This window comes from Salvelinus fontinalis, chromosome 37 (assembly GCF_029448725.1).
Source record: "Salvelinus fontinalis isolate EN_2023a chromosome 37, ASM2944872v1, whole genome shotgun sequence".
Taxonomy (NCBI): domain Eukaryota; kingdom Metazoa; phylum Chordata; class Actinopteri; order Salmoniformes; family Salmonidae; genus Salvelinus; species Salvelinus fontinalis.
Window position 1 is genome coordinate 32,497,264 of NC_074701.1, and position 17,496 is coordinate 32,514,759.

At 44.6% G+C, this 17,496-nt stretch overlaps 1 protein-coding gene across 8 annotated transcripts in view; it reads left to right on the top strand.

Annotated features, from left to right (window-relative positions):
• Nucleotides 1-17,101, top strand: part of LOC129836539 (disks large homolog 5-like) — a 110,232-nt gene extending 93,131 nt beyond the window's left edge. For all 8 annotated transcript variants that reach the window (XM_055902861.1, XM_055902863.1, XM_055902867.1 and 5 more), the window contains 7 exons: nucleotides 25-195; nucleotides 330-523; nucleotides 645-788; nucleotides 2,508-2,635; nucleotides 5,967-6,076; nucleotides 14,324-14,433; nucleotides 14,571-17,101. In XM_055902861.1, the coding sequence (XP_055758836.1) occupies nucleotides 25-195; nucleotides 330-523; nucleotides 645-788; nucleotides 2,508-2,635; nucleotides 5,967-6,076; nucleotides 14,324-14,433; nucleotides 14,571-14,674 (961 nt within the window). In that variant the 3' untranslated portion in view covers nucleotides 14,675-17,101. The remainder of the gene's footprint in view (nucleotides 1-24; nucleotides 196-329; nucleotides 524-644; nucleotides 789-2,507; nucleotides 2,636-5,966; nucleotides 6,077-14,323; nucleotides 14,434-14,570) is intronic.
• The last annotated feature ends 395 nt before the right edge of the window (nucleotides 17,102-17,496 follow it).

Consider the following 17,496-nt stretch of genomic DNA (forward strand, 5'->3'; position numbering starts at 1 on the left):
TACTTCCCCCCTCCATCTCTCTAGAGCACTTTATGAGCGGACTGCGGAGGCAGAGCTGGACCTGAGTTTTCAGAAGGATGATATCCTCTATGTGGATGATACTCTACCAAAGGGCAGCTTCGGCAGCTGGATGGTCTGGCAGCTGGATGAGAACGCACAGCGAATTCAGAGAGGACAGATCCCCAGCAAATACATGTAAGACACACACACACACACACACACACACTACTAAGTTATTAGCTGATACCAGTTAGTCTCTCCTCATCATTTGGGTAACTTCCGTGTGTCATGACGAGTCTTGTGTGACTATATTGTATATGTCTGTGTAGGATGGACCAGGAGTTCTACCGTAGACACAGTATGACAGAGCTGAAGGACGACAAGGACAGTAAGAGTCTGTCTGCGGCCGCCAGGAGATCCTTCTTCAGGAGGAAAAACAAGCACAAACGCAGCGGCTCTAAAGACGGCAAGGAACTGGTGGCCCAGGACGCCATTAGCACAGACTCCATACCATTTCTAGAGGGTGAGGACACACACCTTTACATGGACAAAGTATTAGGCTGTCGTGTGTAACGCTACCCCACTGACTGATTTGGTTGTGTGTGTGTAACCATGTATATTGTGTGTGTGTCTCTCCCCCTCAGACTGTGTGAGCCTGGCGTACCAGCGGGTCCAGAAGGTAGTGTGTGTTTCCTCTAGGCCGGTCGTGATCCTCGGCCCTCTCTCAGACCCCGTCAAGGACATGCTGGTTAAAGAGTCCCCCGGGAAGTTCTGCAGATGTGTCCTTGGTGAGTAAAGTACAACAGTACCACAATATAATACTGGTTGAGTAGAGTACAACATATAGTACCACAATATAATACTAATAATACTGGTTGAGTTGAGATCAGCACTGTATTCAGACCCCTTAACTTTTTCCACATTTTGTTACATTACAACTTTATTCTAAAAAGTATTATTGGATATGACGCTATAAGCTTGGCACACCTGTATTTGGGAGTTTCTCCCATTCTTCTCTGTAGATCCTCTCAAGCTCTGTTAGGTTGGATGGGGAGCATTGCTGTACAGCTATTTTCAGGTCTCTCCAGAGATATTCGATCGGGTTCAAGTCCGGGCTCTGGCTGGGCCACTTAAGGACATTCAGAGACTTGTTCCGAAGCCACTCCTGCATTGTCTTGGCTGTGTGCTTCGGGTCGTTGTCCTGTTGGAAGGAGAACCTTCGCCCCAGTCTGAGGTCCAGAGCGCTCTTCATCAAGGATCTCTCTGCACTTTGCCTTGATCCTGACTGGTCTCCCAGTCCCTGCCGCTGAAAAACATCCCCACAGCATGATTCTCCCACCACCATGCTTCACCGTAGGGATGGTGCCAGGTTTGCTCCAGACGCAACGTTTGGTATTCAGGCCAAAAAGTTCAATATTGGTTTTCATCAGACCAGAGAATCTTGTTTGTCATGGTCAGAGTCCTTTAGGTGCCTTTTGGCAAACTCCAAGCGGGCTGTCATGTGCATTTTTACTGAGGAGTGGCTTCTGTCTGGCTACTCTACCATAAAGGTGTGATTGGAGTGCTGCAGAGATGGAAGAACCTTCCAGAAGGAAAACCTTCTCCACAGAGGAACTCTGGAGCTGTGCCAGAGTGACCATCTGGTTCTTGTTCACCTCCCTGACCAAGGCCCTTCTCCCTCGGTTGCTCAGTTTGGACGGGAGGCCAGCTCTAGTCTTGGTGGTTCCTAACTTCTTCCATTTAAGAATGACTGTTCTTGGAGACATTCAATGCTGCAGAAATGTTTTGGTATCCTTCCCCAGATCTGTGGCTTGACACAATCCTGTCTCTGAGCTCTACGGACAATTCCTTCAACAGCATGGCTTGGTGTACATGCTCTGATATGTACTGTGAAATGTGGGACTTTGTATAGACAGGTGTGTGCCTTCCAAATCATATCTAATCAATTGAATTTACCACAAGTGAACTCCAATCAAGTTGTCGAAACATCTCAAGGATGATCAATGGAAACAGGATGCACCTGAGCCCAATTTCGAGTCTCAATTCAAAGGCTCTGAATACTTATGTAAATAAGGTTTTTCATTTTTTTTTATTTGTAATAAATTTGCAAACATTTCTAGCTCTGTTTTTGCTTTGTCATTATGGGGTATTGTGTGTAGATTAATGAGGCTGTAACGTAACAAAATGTGGAAAAAGTAAAGGTCTGAATACTTTCCGAATTCACTGTAGTGCCTTACTTTTGACCGCAGCCTTATGTGCCCTGTGGATGGGGTTTTATTGGGGACATATTGTCCTACATGCAGTCCAAAAGAAAAGCATACATAATAATATATTATTATTGCCTGTTGATGATTGCTTGTCATTTTATCAAACAGAATGGGGTTTAGACTTATAGATATACAATCATTGAGTGTAGCCCTTGTCATTTTCTATTTCTTTGGTTAGACTACTGGGTTGTATTCATTAGGATGAACAGTCTCTGACTTCTGTCTGTGTGTTTTCCTCAGAGGTGATGAAGGCATCCCAGCAGGCTATAGAGCGTGGAGTCAAAGACTGCCTCTTCATCGACTACAAACGCAGGAGTGGCCATTTTGACGTGACCACCGTGGCCTCCATCAAGGAGATCACAGAGAAGGTACAATATCAGGGCTGATCTAGCATTAGTTTCACCTTTTAGATAATAGTGAAAAAGATTATATGAACGGGGGGACCTGATCCTCGATAAATACTTCTACATTGTCAGATCCTGAATAAAGTTAGATGTGGTCAACTATAAGCTTATTTAATGTCACCTCAAAAGCAGTCTTCAGGTTTTTCATTTCTCACAATTTACAACGTTCTGTCTTAATAGACGTCGAGTCTCTTGCATTTGATCCTTTCTGAAAGCAGCAGTATCATGTTGGTCCTTTCTGGAAGCGGCAGCAGCATCATGTTGGTCCTTTCTGGAAGCGGCAGCAGCATCATGTTGGTCCTTTCTGGAAGCGGCAGCAGCATCATGTTGGTCCTTTCTGGAAGCGGCAGCAGCATCATGTTGGTCCTTTCTGGAAGCGGCAGCAGCATCATGTTGGTCCTTTCTGGAAGCGGCAGCAGCATCATGTTGGTCCTTTCTGGAAGCGGCAGCAGCATCATGTTGGTCCTTTCTGGAAGCGGCAGCAGCATCATGTTGGTCCTTTCTGGAAGCGGCAGCAGCATCATGTTGGTCCTTTCTGGAAGCGGCAGCAGCATCATGTTGGTCCTTTCTGGAAGCGGCAGCGGCATCATGTTGGTCCTTTCTGGAAGCGGCAGCGGCATCATGTTGGTCCTTTCTGGAAGCGGCAGCGGCATCATGTTGGTCCTTTCTGGAAGCGGCAGCGGCATCATGTTGGTCCTTTCTGGAAGCGGCAGCGGCATCATGTTGGTCCTTTCTGGAAGCGGCAGCGGCATCATGTTGGTCCTTTCTGGAAGCGGCAGCGGCATCATGTTGGTCCTTTCTGGAAGCGGCAGCGGCATCATGTTGGTCCTTTCTGGAAGCGGCAGCGGCATCATGTTGGTCCTTTCTGGCAGCGGCAGCGGCATCATGTTGGTCCTTTCTGGCAGCGGCAGCGGCATCATGTTGGTCCTTTCTGGAAGCGGCAGCGGCATCATGTTGGTCCTTTCTGGAAGCGGCAGCGGCATCATGTTGGTCCTTTCTGGCAGCGGCATCATGTTGGTCCTTTCTGGCAGCGGCATCATGTTGGTCCTTTCTGGCAGCGGCATCATGTTGGTCCTTTCTGGAAGCGGCAGCAGCAGTATCATGTTGGTCCTTTCTGGCAGCAGCAGCATCATGTTGGTCCTTTCTGGCAGCGGCAGCAGCAGTATCATGTTGGTCCTTTCTGGCAGCGGCAGCAGCAGTATCATGTTGGTCCTTTCTGGCAGCGGCAGCAGCAGTATCATGTTGGTCCTTTCTGGAAGCGGCAGCAGCATCATGTTGGTCCTTTCTGGAAGCGGCAGCAGCATCATGTTGGTCCTTTCTGGAAGCGGCAGCAGCATCATGTTGGTCCTTTCTGGAAGCGGCAGCAGCATCATGTTGGTCCTTTCTGGAAGCGGCAGCAGCATCATGTTGGTCCTTTCTGGAAGCGGCAGCAGCATCATGTTGGTCCTTTCTGGAAGCGGCAGCGGCATCATGTTGGTCCTTTCTGGAAGCGGCAGCGGCATCATGTTGGTCCTTTCTGGAAGCGGCAGCGGCATCATGTTGGTCCTTTCTGGAAGCGGCAGCGGCATCATGTTGGTCCTTTCTGGAAGCGGCAGCGGCATCATGTTGGTCCTTTCTGGAAGCGGCAGCGGCATCATGTTGGTCCTTTCTGGCAGCGGCAGCGGCATCATGTTGGTCCTTTCTGGAAGCGGCAGCGGCATCATGTTGGTCCTTTCTGGAAGCGGCAGCGGCATCATGTTGGTCCTTTCTGGAAGCGGCAGCGGCATCATGTTGGTCCTTTCTGGCAGCGGCATCATGTTGGTCCTTTCTGGCAGCGGCATCATGTTGGTCCTTTCTGGAAGCGGCAGCAGCAGCATCATGTTGGTCCTTTCTGGAAGCGGCAGCAGCAGTATCATGTTGGTCCTTTCTGGCAGCGGCAGCAGCAGTATCATGTTGGTCCTTTCTGGCAGCGGCAGCAGCAGTATCATGTTGGTCCTTTCTGGAAGCGGCAGCAGCAGTATCATGTTGGTCCTTTCTGGAAGCGGCAGCAGCATCATGTTGGTCCTTTCTGGAAGCGGCAGCAGCATCATGTTGGTCCTTTCTGGAAGCGGCAGCAGTATCATGTTGGTCCTTTCTGAAAGCGGCAGCAGCAGTATCATGTTGGTCCTTTCTGGAAGCGGCAGCAGCATCATGTTGGTCCTTTCTGGCAGCAGCAGTATCATGTTGGTCCTTTCTGGAAGCGGCAGCAGCAGCATCATGTTGGTCCTTTCTGGCAGCAGCAGCATCATGTTGGTCCTTTCTGGCAGCAGCAGTATCATGTTGGTCCTTTCTGGAAGCGGCAGCAGCAGTATCATGTTGGTCCTTTCTGGCAGCATCATGTTGGTCCTTTCTGGCAGCATCATGTTGGTCCTTTCTGGCAGCAGCAGTATCATGTTGGTCCTTTCTGGAAGCGGCAGCAGCAGTATCATGTTGGTCCTTTCTGAAAGCGGCAGCAGCAGTATCATGTTGGTCCTTTCTGAAAGCGGCAGCAGCATCATGTTGGTCCTTTCTGGCAGCGGCATCATGTTGGTCCTTTCTGGCAGCGGCATCATGTTGGTCCTTTCTGGAAGCGGCAGCAGCAGCATCATGTTGGTCCTTTCTGGAAGCGGCAGCAGCAGCATCATGTTGGTCCTTTCTGGAAGCGGCAGCAGCAGCATCATGTTGGTCCTTTCTGGCAGCGGCAGCAGCAGCATCATGTTGGTCCTTTCTGGCAGCGGCAGCAGCAGCATCATGTTGGTCCTTTCTGGCAGCGGCAGCAGCAGTATCATGTTGGTCCTTTCTGGCAGCGGCAGCAGCAGTATCATGTTGGTCCTTTCTGGAAGCGGCAGTATTATGTTGGTCCTTTCTGGCAGCGGCAGCAGCAGTATCATGTTGGTCCTTTCTGGCAGCGGCAGCAGCAGCATCATGTTGGTCCTTTCTGGCAGCGGCAGCAGCAGTATCATGTTGGTCCTTTCTGGCAGCGGCAGCAGCAGTATCATGTTGGTCCTTTCTGGCAGCGGCAGCAGCATCATGTTGGTCCTTTCTGGAAGCAGCAGCATCATGTTGGTCCTTTCTGGCAGCGGCAGCAGCAGCATCATGTTGGTCCTTTCTGGAAGCAGCAGCATCATGTTGGTCCTTTCTGGCAGCGGCAGCAGCAGTATCATGTTGGTCCTTTCTGGAAGCAGCAGTATCATGTTGGTCCTTTCTGGAAGCAGCAGCATCATGTTGCTTGTCATCCCAGTTGTTGTACCTAGAACAAACAGGACTAAACTGAGATGTCCTCTTCTCCCCTTCTTAGGACTGTCACTGTCTGCTAGACATCGCCCCCCACGCCATTGAGAGGCTGCACAGCGTTCACATCTACCCTATCGTCATCTTCATCCGCTACAAAAACGCCAAGCAGATCAAGTAAGTAGCCAGCCACACCCATCTTCTTCACGGATTTACAGTGTTCTCATCATTCTAGATCTTTTAAATGTTATGTTCCATTTGACCAGTTCCCAGGTCTGAGATGAAATAATTCCATTCCATCTTTAGTGTGTTTTGTCCATTTGTACTTGGTGGTTGAGTTCACAGAACGCTTTTGTGTGTGTCTCTGTCTGGGTGTGTGTGTGTGCGATGGTCCCCCGGGTGAGTAACTAATTGGAGAAATTAATGGGATTCAGCAGGAACAGTATAATAAGAGCGGTATAACGCTAGCACAGTCAAATCCCCAGGCTCCTTTTCTTCTTGACTACTACCACACGCACACTGACAAATCCCCTGGCTATATCCCAATGTTATTTGATAACTTCTTCTCCTCCTTGACCAGTCAGTAATGAAAAGGTTGGCTAGATTTCCTCTCTACCATGAGATTCCCCCGGCAGACACATTGCCGTGCTGAATAGCTCTCTGTCTGACCTGTGTGTGGACATGAGTGTTTGAATGAGGTGTGTGTGTGTCAGTTTACATTAGGAAGATTTGACTCCAGACAACGTGCCTGGGAAGATTTGAATTTACCGGACATTTGAGAAATTTACCGGCCATCCGTATGCATTCAGATCCGACCTGGCGCAGCCTTAAAAACAGCCGATGACAAAAACACTATTCCTTGTGTTTTCGATTTGTAGCACATGCAAAACATTATAGCCTAATATTTTATTGGTCTTTACTTTCCTAAAACAGTAATTGTTCAACTGTCAGCAATTTGAGCACTAATTGCATCAGAGCATTTCATGCATAGATCAATAGGCTTAGGCATCCACTGTATGATATTGTATGTGTGTGTGTGTGTGTGTGTGTGTGTGTGTGTGTGTGTGTGTGTGTGTGTGTGTGTATATATACAGTTGAAGTTGGAAGTTTACATACACTTAGGTTGGTTAAAACTCGTTTTTCAACCACTCCACAAATTTCTTGTTAACAAACTATAGTTTTGGCAAGTCGGTTAGGACATCTACTTTGTGAATGACGCAAGTCATTTTTTCAACAACTGTTTACAGACAGATTATTTCACTTATAATTCACTGTATCACAATTCCAGTGGGTCAGAAGTTTACATACACTTAACTGTGCCTTTAAACAGCTTGGAAAATTCCACAAAAATGATGTCATGGCTTTAGTAGCTTCTGATAGGCTAATTGACATCATTTGAGTCAATTGGAGGTGTACCTGTGGATGTATTTCAAGGCCTACCTTCAAACTCAGTACATATTTGCTTGACATCATGGGAAAATCAAAAGAAATCAGCCAAGACCTCAGAAAAACAATTGTAGACCTCCACAAGTCTGGTTCATCCTTGGGAGTAATTTCCAAACATTTGAAGGTACCACATTCAACTGTACAAACAATAGTATGCAAATATAAACACCATGGGACCACGCAGCTGTCATACCGCTCAGGAAGGAGACGTGTTCTGTCTTCTAGAGATGAACGTACTTTGGTGCGAAAAGTGCAAATCAATCCCAGAACAGCAAAGGACCTTATGAAGATGCTGGAGGAAACCGGTACAAAAGTATCTATATCCACAGTAAAACGAGTCCCATATCGACACAACATGAAAGGCCACTCAGCAAGGAAGAAGCCACTACTCCAAAACCGCCATAAAAAAGCCAGACTACGGTTTGCAACTGCACATGGGGACGAAGATCGTACTTTTTGGAGAAATGTCCTCTGGTCTGATGAAACAAAAATAGAACTGTTTGGCCATAATGACCATCGTTATGTTTGGAGGAAAAAGGGGGAGGCTTGCAAGCTGAAGAACACCATCCCAACCGTGAAGAACGGTGGTGGCAGCATCATGTTGTGGGGGTGCTTTTCTGCAGGGGGGACTGGTGCACTTCACAAAATAGATGGCATCATGAGGAGGGGAAAATTGTGGATATATTTTAACGCAATATCTCAAGACATCAGTCAGAAAGTTAAAGCTTGGTCACAAATGGACAATGATCCCAAGCATACTTCTGAATTTGTGGCAAAATGGCTTAGGACAACAAAGTCAAGTTATTGGAGTGGCCATCACAAAGCCCTGACCTCAATCCCATAGAACATTGCGACTGGGCCAAAATTCACCCAACTTATTGTGGAAGGCTACCTGAAACGTTTGACCTAAGTTAAACAATTTAAAGGCAATGCTACCAAATACTAATTGAGTGTATGTAAACTTCTGACCCACTGGGAATGTGATGAAAGAAATAAAAGCTGGAATAAATCATTCTCTCTACTATTATTCTGACATTTCACATTCTTAAAATAAAGTGGTGATCCTAACTGACCTAAAACAGGGAATTTTTACTATGATTAAATGTCAGGAATTCTGAAACTGAGTTTAAATGTATTTGGCTAAGGTGTATGTAAACTTCCGACTTCAACTGTAAATGTGCGTGTGTGGGTATATTGATTTTACTGAGTTACAGATCATATGAGAATCAGTCAATTGAAATAAATTCATTAGGCCCTAATCTATAGATTTCACATGACTGGAAATATAGATATGCGTCTCTTGGTCACAGATACCTTTAAAAAAAATGGGCCTCACAATGGGCCAAATTGCCATCGATAAAATGCAATTGTGTTCATTGTCCATAGCTTATGCCGGCCCATATCATAACCCCACCGCCACCATGGGGCTCTCTGTTTACAACGTTGACATCAACAAACGTCTCACCCAGACAACGCCATACACATGGTTGTGAGGCCGGTTGGACGTACTGCCAAATTCTCTAAATGATGTTGAATTCTTTAAATGATGGCTTATGGTAGAGAAATGAACATTAAATTATCTGGCAACAGCTCTAGTGGACATTCCTGCATGCCAATTGCACGCCCCTTCAAAACTTGAGACATCTGTGGCTTTGTGTGACAACTGCACATTTTAGTGGGCTTTTATTGTCCCCAGCACAAGGTGCACCTGTGTAATGATTATGCTGTTTAATCAGCTTCTTGATATGCCACACCTGTCAGGTGGTTGGATTATCACTTTACATTGGGTTTACATGTTGGGTTTATATTAAGTGTATGTATGTGTATACAAATAAAGTATTTAAAAGAAGAGAAGGTTAGTTCTGGCCCCAGAGAGATGGAGACCTAGAGATATGCCGGCGGCATGCAATAACACCGACATGCATTTCTTTGTCAGATTGTTACTGCGTCTGCTATATAGACGTACAGAAGGAGGTTAATTCGTACATTTTCTCTCCAAATATTTTGTATAAAGATAAGCATTATATTGTTAGATTATAGGAGTAACTCTGGTAGGCCTGAAACACTTCCTCACCTCAAGTTCAACTGTTGGAGTTAGTAAGAGCACCGTCCTGTACTGCCTTCATATCATGCCTTAAAATCATAGGCCTGCAGTATAATAGGCTAATAGCCACACCACACAACTTTTACAAAAGTTTCTCAACTTAATTAGGGTAATTCAAAAGTAAGTCAAGCCATTGTTTATAGGGAAAATAAGAGCAGGCTATTATGTTGCGACATACACAGCATTACAGTTGGAACTTAATTTGGCCAAAGAAAATGGCTGAACAGAATTAAACAGAACATTTGTGAACTGGTTTAAACCTTCACAATACACTTTGCCCCCCCCCCCACACACACACACCCTTGCCTAATCCCAAACAGCTGGAGATGCTCTTCCACTTTTTTTATGTAATGTCATTTGGTGTAGCCACATCTTCTGTGTGTGGTTATATCACTGAGTCCTACTGTTAGCAAGCAGCTAGCCTGTGTTAGCCAGAATGTGTTGTCATACTCTAAACCAAGGATCTCCAACTCTGTTCCTGGAGAGCTACTGTCCTGTAGGTTTTCACTCCAACCCTAATCTATCACACCTGATTCTAAAAATTTGCTGGTTAATATGCTGAATCAGGTTAGTTACAACTGGGGTGGTAGTGAAAAGCTACAGGAGAGGGTAGCTCTCCAGGAACAGGGTTGGAGTGTAAACCTACAGGAGAGGGTAACACTCCAGGAACAGGGGTTGGAGTGTAAACCTACAGGAGAGGGTAACACTCCAGGAACAGGGTTGGAGTGTAAACCTACAGGAGAGGGTAACACTCCAGGAACAGGGTTGGAGTGTAAACCTACAGGAGAGGGTAACACTCCAGGAACAGGGTTGGAGTGTAAACCTACAGGAGAGGGTAACACTCCAGGAACAGGGTTGGAGTGTAAACCTACAGGAGAGGGTAACACTCCAGGAACAGGGTTGGAGTGTAAACCTACAGGAGAGGGTAACACTCCAGGAACAGGGTTGGAGTGTAAACCTACAGGAGAGGGTAACACTCCAGGAACAGGGTTGGAGTGTAAACCTACAGGAGAGGGTAACACTCCAGGAACAGGGTTGGAGTGTGAACCTACAGGAGAGGGTAACACTCCAGGAACAGGGTTGGAGTGTGAACCTACAGGAGAGGGTAACACTCCAGGAACAGGGTTGGAGTGTGAACCTACAGGAGAGGGTAACACTCCAGGAACAGGGTTGGAGTGTGAACCTACAGGAGAGGGTAACACTCCAGGAACAGGGTTGGAGTGTAAACCTACAGGAGAGGGTAACACTCCAGGAACAGGGTTGGAGAGCCCTGCTATAATTTGATGTATTTTTTTCTTCCAACTTATGAGAGAAGATGATTCAGTGTTAGTAGAGGATTCATTCTTCAATTGCGGTGGCATTTGCATCTATTTTGCCACCATTTTAAAACACTTTAAAATGGCGTAGTTTCCTCTACTACATATTTTTATGCATTGTTTAAAGTTCTTAGGGCACAAAATTGGTTTGTCCCAGGACTGATTAGTAGAGTTGTAGTGACATGGGGATTTAAATGTATCTATTATTTAGAATTCTACAATGTAAACAAAAGTATTTCATATATTTTACTCAGACAAACCTCTTTTCCCAGAAGTTGGCCAACTTAGTCCCTAAAAATTGTCAAAGACTCCAGCCACCCTATTCAAAGACTGTTCTCTATGCTACCACATGGCAAGCGGTACCAGAGCGCCAATTCTAGGTCCAAGAGGCTTCTAAACAGCTTCCACCACCAAGCCATAAGACTCCTGAGCAGCTAATCAAATGGCCACCCAGACTATTTGCATTGACCCCCCACCCCCACTGCTGCTACTTTCTCTTTATTATCCATGCATAGTCACTTTACCTCTACATGTACATATTACCTTGACTAACCGTTGCCCCCGCACATTGACTCTGTACCGGTACCCCTTGTATATATCCTCGCTACTGTTATTTTATTGTTGCTCCTTATTAATTATTTATTTTTAATAAAACATTTTTTTAATTATTCCGTTCATTTTAGTAAATACCTTAACTTATTTTTCTTAACTGCATTGTTGGTTAAGGGCTTGTAAGTAAGTATTTCACTGTAAAGGTCTACACCTATTCGGCGAGTGTGACAAATACAAATCGATTTCTACTGTGTGATGACACGAACAAATGAATGATTTAGGTCCACTCAAGTTCCGGTATTAAGACTAAACAGGATGTGCTCTTAGGCCTACAGCTCAATGGTGGTTATACAAGGCTGCTATACTAACCCTACTAGTGATATTGATAATTACTTATTATAATGATGGTCATAATAGTAATAATAACAATAAGGAGATCAAGAAAAACGAGAGTTATAGACAATATGATGAATTTTTCTGACAATTTCATTTTAAAGTGTAAACAACACAATAAATGATAAATAGAAGAGATGCAGTTCTAACAAAAAGTATATAGTCTTTATTACAGCAAAGATTAAAAACAGCTGAATTTGTGAAATAGTTTTCCCAACATGTGTGGTTGCCTGAGGCTTGGTGATCACGAAATCAGTAGGCTGTTAAACAATCACAGGCAACAGAAGCAGGATCTGTCTTATTTTTATAGATATCTGTGGATGATTGATAAAGCCGGGCACCAATGAAATGACTGCCTCGCCTGGTTCACCAACTACTTCTCAGAGTTCAGTGTGTCAAATCGGAGGGCCTGTTGTTCGGACCTCTGGCAGTCTCTATGGGGTGCAACAGGGTTCAATTCTCGGGCCGACTCTTCTCTGTATACATTAGTTATGTTGCTCTTGCTGCTGGTGATTCTCTGATCCACCTTTACGCGGAAGACACCATTCTGTATACCTCTGGCCCTTCTTTGGACACTGTGTTAACTAACCTCCAGGCGAGCTTCAATGCCATACAACTCCTCTAACTGCTCTTAAATGAAAGTAAAACTAAATGCATGCTCTTCAACCGATCACTGCCCGCACCTGCCTGCCCGTCCAGCATCACTACTCTGGACGGTTCTGACTTAGAATATGTGGACAACTACAAATACCTAGGTGTCTGGTTAGACTGTAAACTCTCCTTCCAGACTCACATTAAGCATCTCCAATCCAAAATTTAAAGCTAGAATCGGCATCCAATTTTGCAACAAAGCATCCTTCACTCCTGCTGCCAAACATACCCTCGTAAAACTGACTATCCTACCGATCCTTGACTTTGGCGATGTCATTTACAAAATAGCCTCCACCACTCTACTCAACAAATTGGATGTAGTCTATCACAGTGCCATCCGTTTTGTCACCAAAGCCCCATATACCACTCACCACTGTGACCCGTATGCTCTCGTTGGCTGGCCCTCGCTTCATATTCGTCGCCAAACCCACTGGCTCCAGGTCATCTATAAGTATTTGCTAGGTAAAGCCCCGCCTTATTTCAGCTCACTGGTTACCATAGCAGCACCCACCCGTAGCATGCGCTCCAGCAGGAATATTTCACTGGTCATCCCCACAGCCAATTCCTCCTTTGGCCGCCTTTCCTTCCAGTTGTCTGCTGCCAATGACTGGAACGAATTGCAAAAATCACTGAAGCTGGAGACTCATATCTCTCTCACTAGCATCAGCTGTCAGAGCAGCTTACAAATCATTGCACCTGTACATAGCCCATCTGTAAATAGCTCATACAACTACCTCGTCCCCATATTGATTTTGTTTTTTTTGCTCCTTTACACCCCAGTATCTCTACTTGCACATTCATCTTCTGCACATCTATCACTCCAGTGTTTAATTGCTAAATTGTAATTATTATGCCACTATGGCCTATTTATTGCCTTACCTCCCTAATCTTACCTAATTTGCACACACTGTATATAGACTTCTATTCTGTTATTGACTGTACGTTTGTTTATTCCATGTGTAACTCTTTGTTGTTGTTTGTGTCACACTGCTTTGCTTTATCTTGGCCAGGTTGCAGTTATAAATGAGAACTTGTTCTCAACTGGCCTACCTGGTTAAATAAAGGTGAAATATGTTTTTTAAACAATTAGGCTATTGATTATATACCTCATTTAAGTTGGTTTTCCCACTTTTCTTAGACAATTTAAGGCAAGTGCTGTTTTCTCATCTCCTCATTCTGCTGCTGCCTCCGCCGCATTGTTCTCAACACCAATATGCTGGTTAACTTTGCTATAATGCAACATGGTCTAGGAAAGGGATTAGAGCGTCTGCTAAATTACTAAAATGTTAAAGGCGCCAATTCAACAGAGCACTGATGTTTCAGAACCGCGGACAACAATTGCTAGAATTTATGCCAAGGTGCGTTGAAGCTGTTCTGGCGGCTCATCGTGGCCCAAAACCCTATTAAGACACAATGTTGGCGGTTCCTTTATTTTGGCAGTTTACCTGTATGTGTTAGTAGTGAGGCTGTGTGTTATTACTCTGCACTGGTTTGTCTTTGTTGGTAGTGCGGCTGTGTGTTATTACTCTTTGTTGGTTTGTCTGTGTTGATAGTGAGGCTGTGTGTTAATACACTGCACTGGTTTGTCTGTGTTGGTAGTGAGGCTGTGTGTTATTACTCTGCTCTGGTTTGTCTGTGTTGGTAGTGAGGCTGTGTGTTAATACACTGCACTGGTTTGTCTGTGTTGGTAGTGAGGCTGTGTGTTATTACGCTATATTGGTTTGTCTGTGTTGGTAGTGAGGCTGTGTGTTAATACACTGCACTGGTTTGTCTGTGTTGGTAGTGAGGCTGTGTGTTATTACTCTGCGCTGGTTTGTCTGTTGGTAGTGAGGCTGTGTGTTATTACTCTATATTGGTTTGTCTGTGTTGGTAGTGAGGCTGTGTGTTATTACTCTATATTGGTTTGTCTGTGTTGGTAGTGAGGCTGTGTGTTAATACTCTGTGCTGGTTTCTTCTCCTCAGGGAACAGAAGGATCCAGTGTACCTGCGGGACAAGGTCTCTCAAAAACATTCCAAGGAGCAGTTTGAGGTAGCACAGAAGATAGAGCAGGAGTATAGCACATTCTTTACAGGTTGGTATTCAACGCATGTTGCACTGTCTCTGTTTCCCTTTGGCTGTGTGTGGGGGTGGGTGGATGCATATGTGTGTATGTGGCTTCGTGTGTCATTTTCTAACCTAGTTAACCCTTCCCTTCCTGTATCTTTCCAGGTATTGTCCAGGGCGGCACTCTGCCCTACATTTGCACTCAGATCATAACTATAGTTGACCAGGAACAGAGTAAGGTCCTGTGGACTCCCCTTGGCTGCCCCTAGAGGGTGGAGGCCACCACTGCACCCTTCTCCCCTAGAGGGTGGAGGCCACCACTGCACCCTTCTCCCCTAGAGGGTGGAGGCCACCACTGCACCCTTCTCCCCTAGAGGGTGGAGGCCACCACTGCACCCTTCTCCCCTAGAGGGTGGAGGCCACCACTGCACCCTGTTGCACTGCGCCTCTCCACTCACAACAAACACTACAAAACCTTCCACACTATACCAATAGGTACACTACAGTAAGCTACTACACATGTAAGCTAGATATTTTTGTTATTGTTTTCAGGGTGTTGATTTGTACCTTTTTAACCAGAGCCTTTTCTTCTCTGTAATCTGTAGCAGGTTGGTAGAACTGACAGGTGGTGTTACTCTTCATTTGGCCTTCCCTAAGGGTTTTAAGGTGGTGTTTCTGTAAACCTGCATTGTAAGCAGCCTTTTACAGTTAAGAAATGAGTGTTGTTGTTAAATGTTCTGCTGGAATGTGTTAGACCCCCCCCCCCTGACCCAGAATCAGCCCTTAAATCAAACCTGTGTATCAAATGACATCACCCTGTTTTACACACCCCGTTCAATGAATGACAACTAATAATGTGGAATAATAACTGTGTGTGCGTATGAATCGTGTGTGTGTATGAGCGAGAGAGAGCGAGAGTAATATTATTGATGAATTGTAATGACTTTGTTGGTTGGATTGAAACATGGTCTTTGATATTGGTATGAAGTTGACGCCATAGAAACGTTACCTGTAGAACAGATAAACCTCTCCAAGCGATATGTCTTATTGGTCTTCTGTCAAAAAATGTTTTACCCAAAAGAGATTTTGAATGGGTCAAATCAAACAATATTTTACAGCTTTCAATCAGACCAAACTTCAGTGTGCATCACGTGTGTAACTGTGTCAATAAATTAAATTGTGTGTCTATAGCAAAGCAAAAGCCATGAAAATCACACATGGCAGTAGCGAATGTTGTCTGGTCTACTCGTTGCGTTTCTATGGTCACTGCACGTGAGTGGACAGTTTACGGGCTTATCGGAAGTGCCTTCCGTAGGAGACGGCCCCCATTCCGATCTGATGGAACAGGATAAGTAGAAGCAATATGGTGATAGGACCTCCCCACTGCCCATTGGAAGGCTAGCTAGAGCCATCACCATGCTGTTCACACCCATCTGTTACCTTGAGATCTGCAAACACCATGAAGTTAACACTAGGGTTGCAAAATTCCCTGTAGTTTCTTAAATCCCATTCGGAGGATTCCCGGAATCGTGAGGTGATTAAGCAGGAAATCCGCCAATCAGGATTTTCGGTAAACCAGGGATTTTATTGAAAGTTCACGGAATTTTGCAACCCAAGTTAACACTATAGTTCTGCAAACAAACCAAACTCGGTTCTGGGGCCCCCCCAGAGCTTGTTTTGGAATGAAACAGTACAGAGCATATGACAATTGCAAGGTTGTGAGGGTAGTCCAGACGGCGACCACCTCAGAATACACTCCAGGGCTAGACAGACCACTGTGTCTCCATCACATATCTATCTGTCACATATTTAAAGACAATATAGAGAATATATATATAATATGTTTGTGTGTGTGAGTGTACATGCCTCACGGGGGCCTATGGACTGTAACAGTATGCAGATTAATTATTCTATAGTACATGTATTTCAACTAGTTCTCAGGCCTGTGGAAGTTCAGTAGTCATGTCTTAGCAGGTATTTGCATGTTTTACTGTTTTTGTCTTTGGTTGTCACCTTTTTTAAATGTACTCACAAACCAGAATGACACCATGGAGCAAATATATTTTCTTTATTCCTTAATAAAACCATTTAAATGTTAGTGATACATTTTTTTCCATTATTTAATGTATTTTTTATCTAAGCGGCACAAACACATTCTCCTGCATCCTAATGTGCCAAAGTCCAGTACGTCAGTTTGATCTTTTTTATTTCTGTTTTGCACTTGTTATTCTGTGGACCTTAACAAATAGTTCCTAGGTTTCCCAGTAGACGTTATAAATGAATAGGTACTATCATTTTTACTAACTAATTCACATTTTAAATGTATCACATTAGTTCCATACATTTCATTGATGGCCTTTATTTTTTAATAATCTTGATTAGAAAACAGACAGAATGCTCCTCCATATTTGCATTTTTGCTGAAAAAGGGACTTAATGCACAGTTTTTCAAAGGAAAATCAGATCTGAAGTTTGACTATTGGGCTGTATGATCGGTATATTAAGTACAATTGTAATGTACCTTTTTGTAGTAGGTAGAGATGGTTTAAAATGTGAAATGGTTGTATTTCTAAGAAGAATGACAAGCTGCCAGGTACTGTTCTGCGGTTTTATTTTTATTTTCTTTGAAAAATGTGATATGTATCAAATGTTGAGACATTAACATTAGAATAAAAGTCATTTTCTCTATCGCAATGACATGGCTTCTGTGTCAGACTCATTACTGGGGATTTACATTTGTCGAGAATATCAGCGACCTAGCTGCAGTTATTTTCAATGGAAGAAGACGAGAGGAGACACAGCGACTTAACGGTTGGCGACCAGCGAGCTAGCAGTGTTCAAGGTTCCAAAAGTTTATGCAAATTTCAGCGACGTGACTACACAACAGCCAATCGGGAGAGTGCAGCTCTTGCAAGAACGCTTTGACATTGGCTAACAACCAAACTGCCATTTTGCTGCATGCTGTTAAGGATACAACCACCTGTGGAGATCTCCACGACTTGATCGCTGATTATCTCTGCAAGTGGGAGTCATCAGTTATTTGTGTCTCGCTATCTCCCCCTGTTCTTGAATGAGATGACAACCTTGTTTCA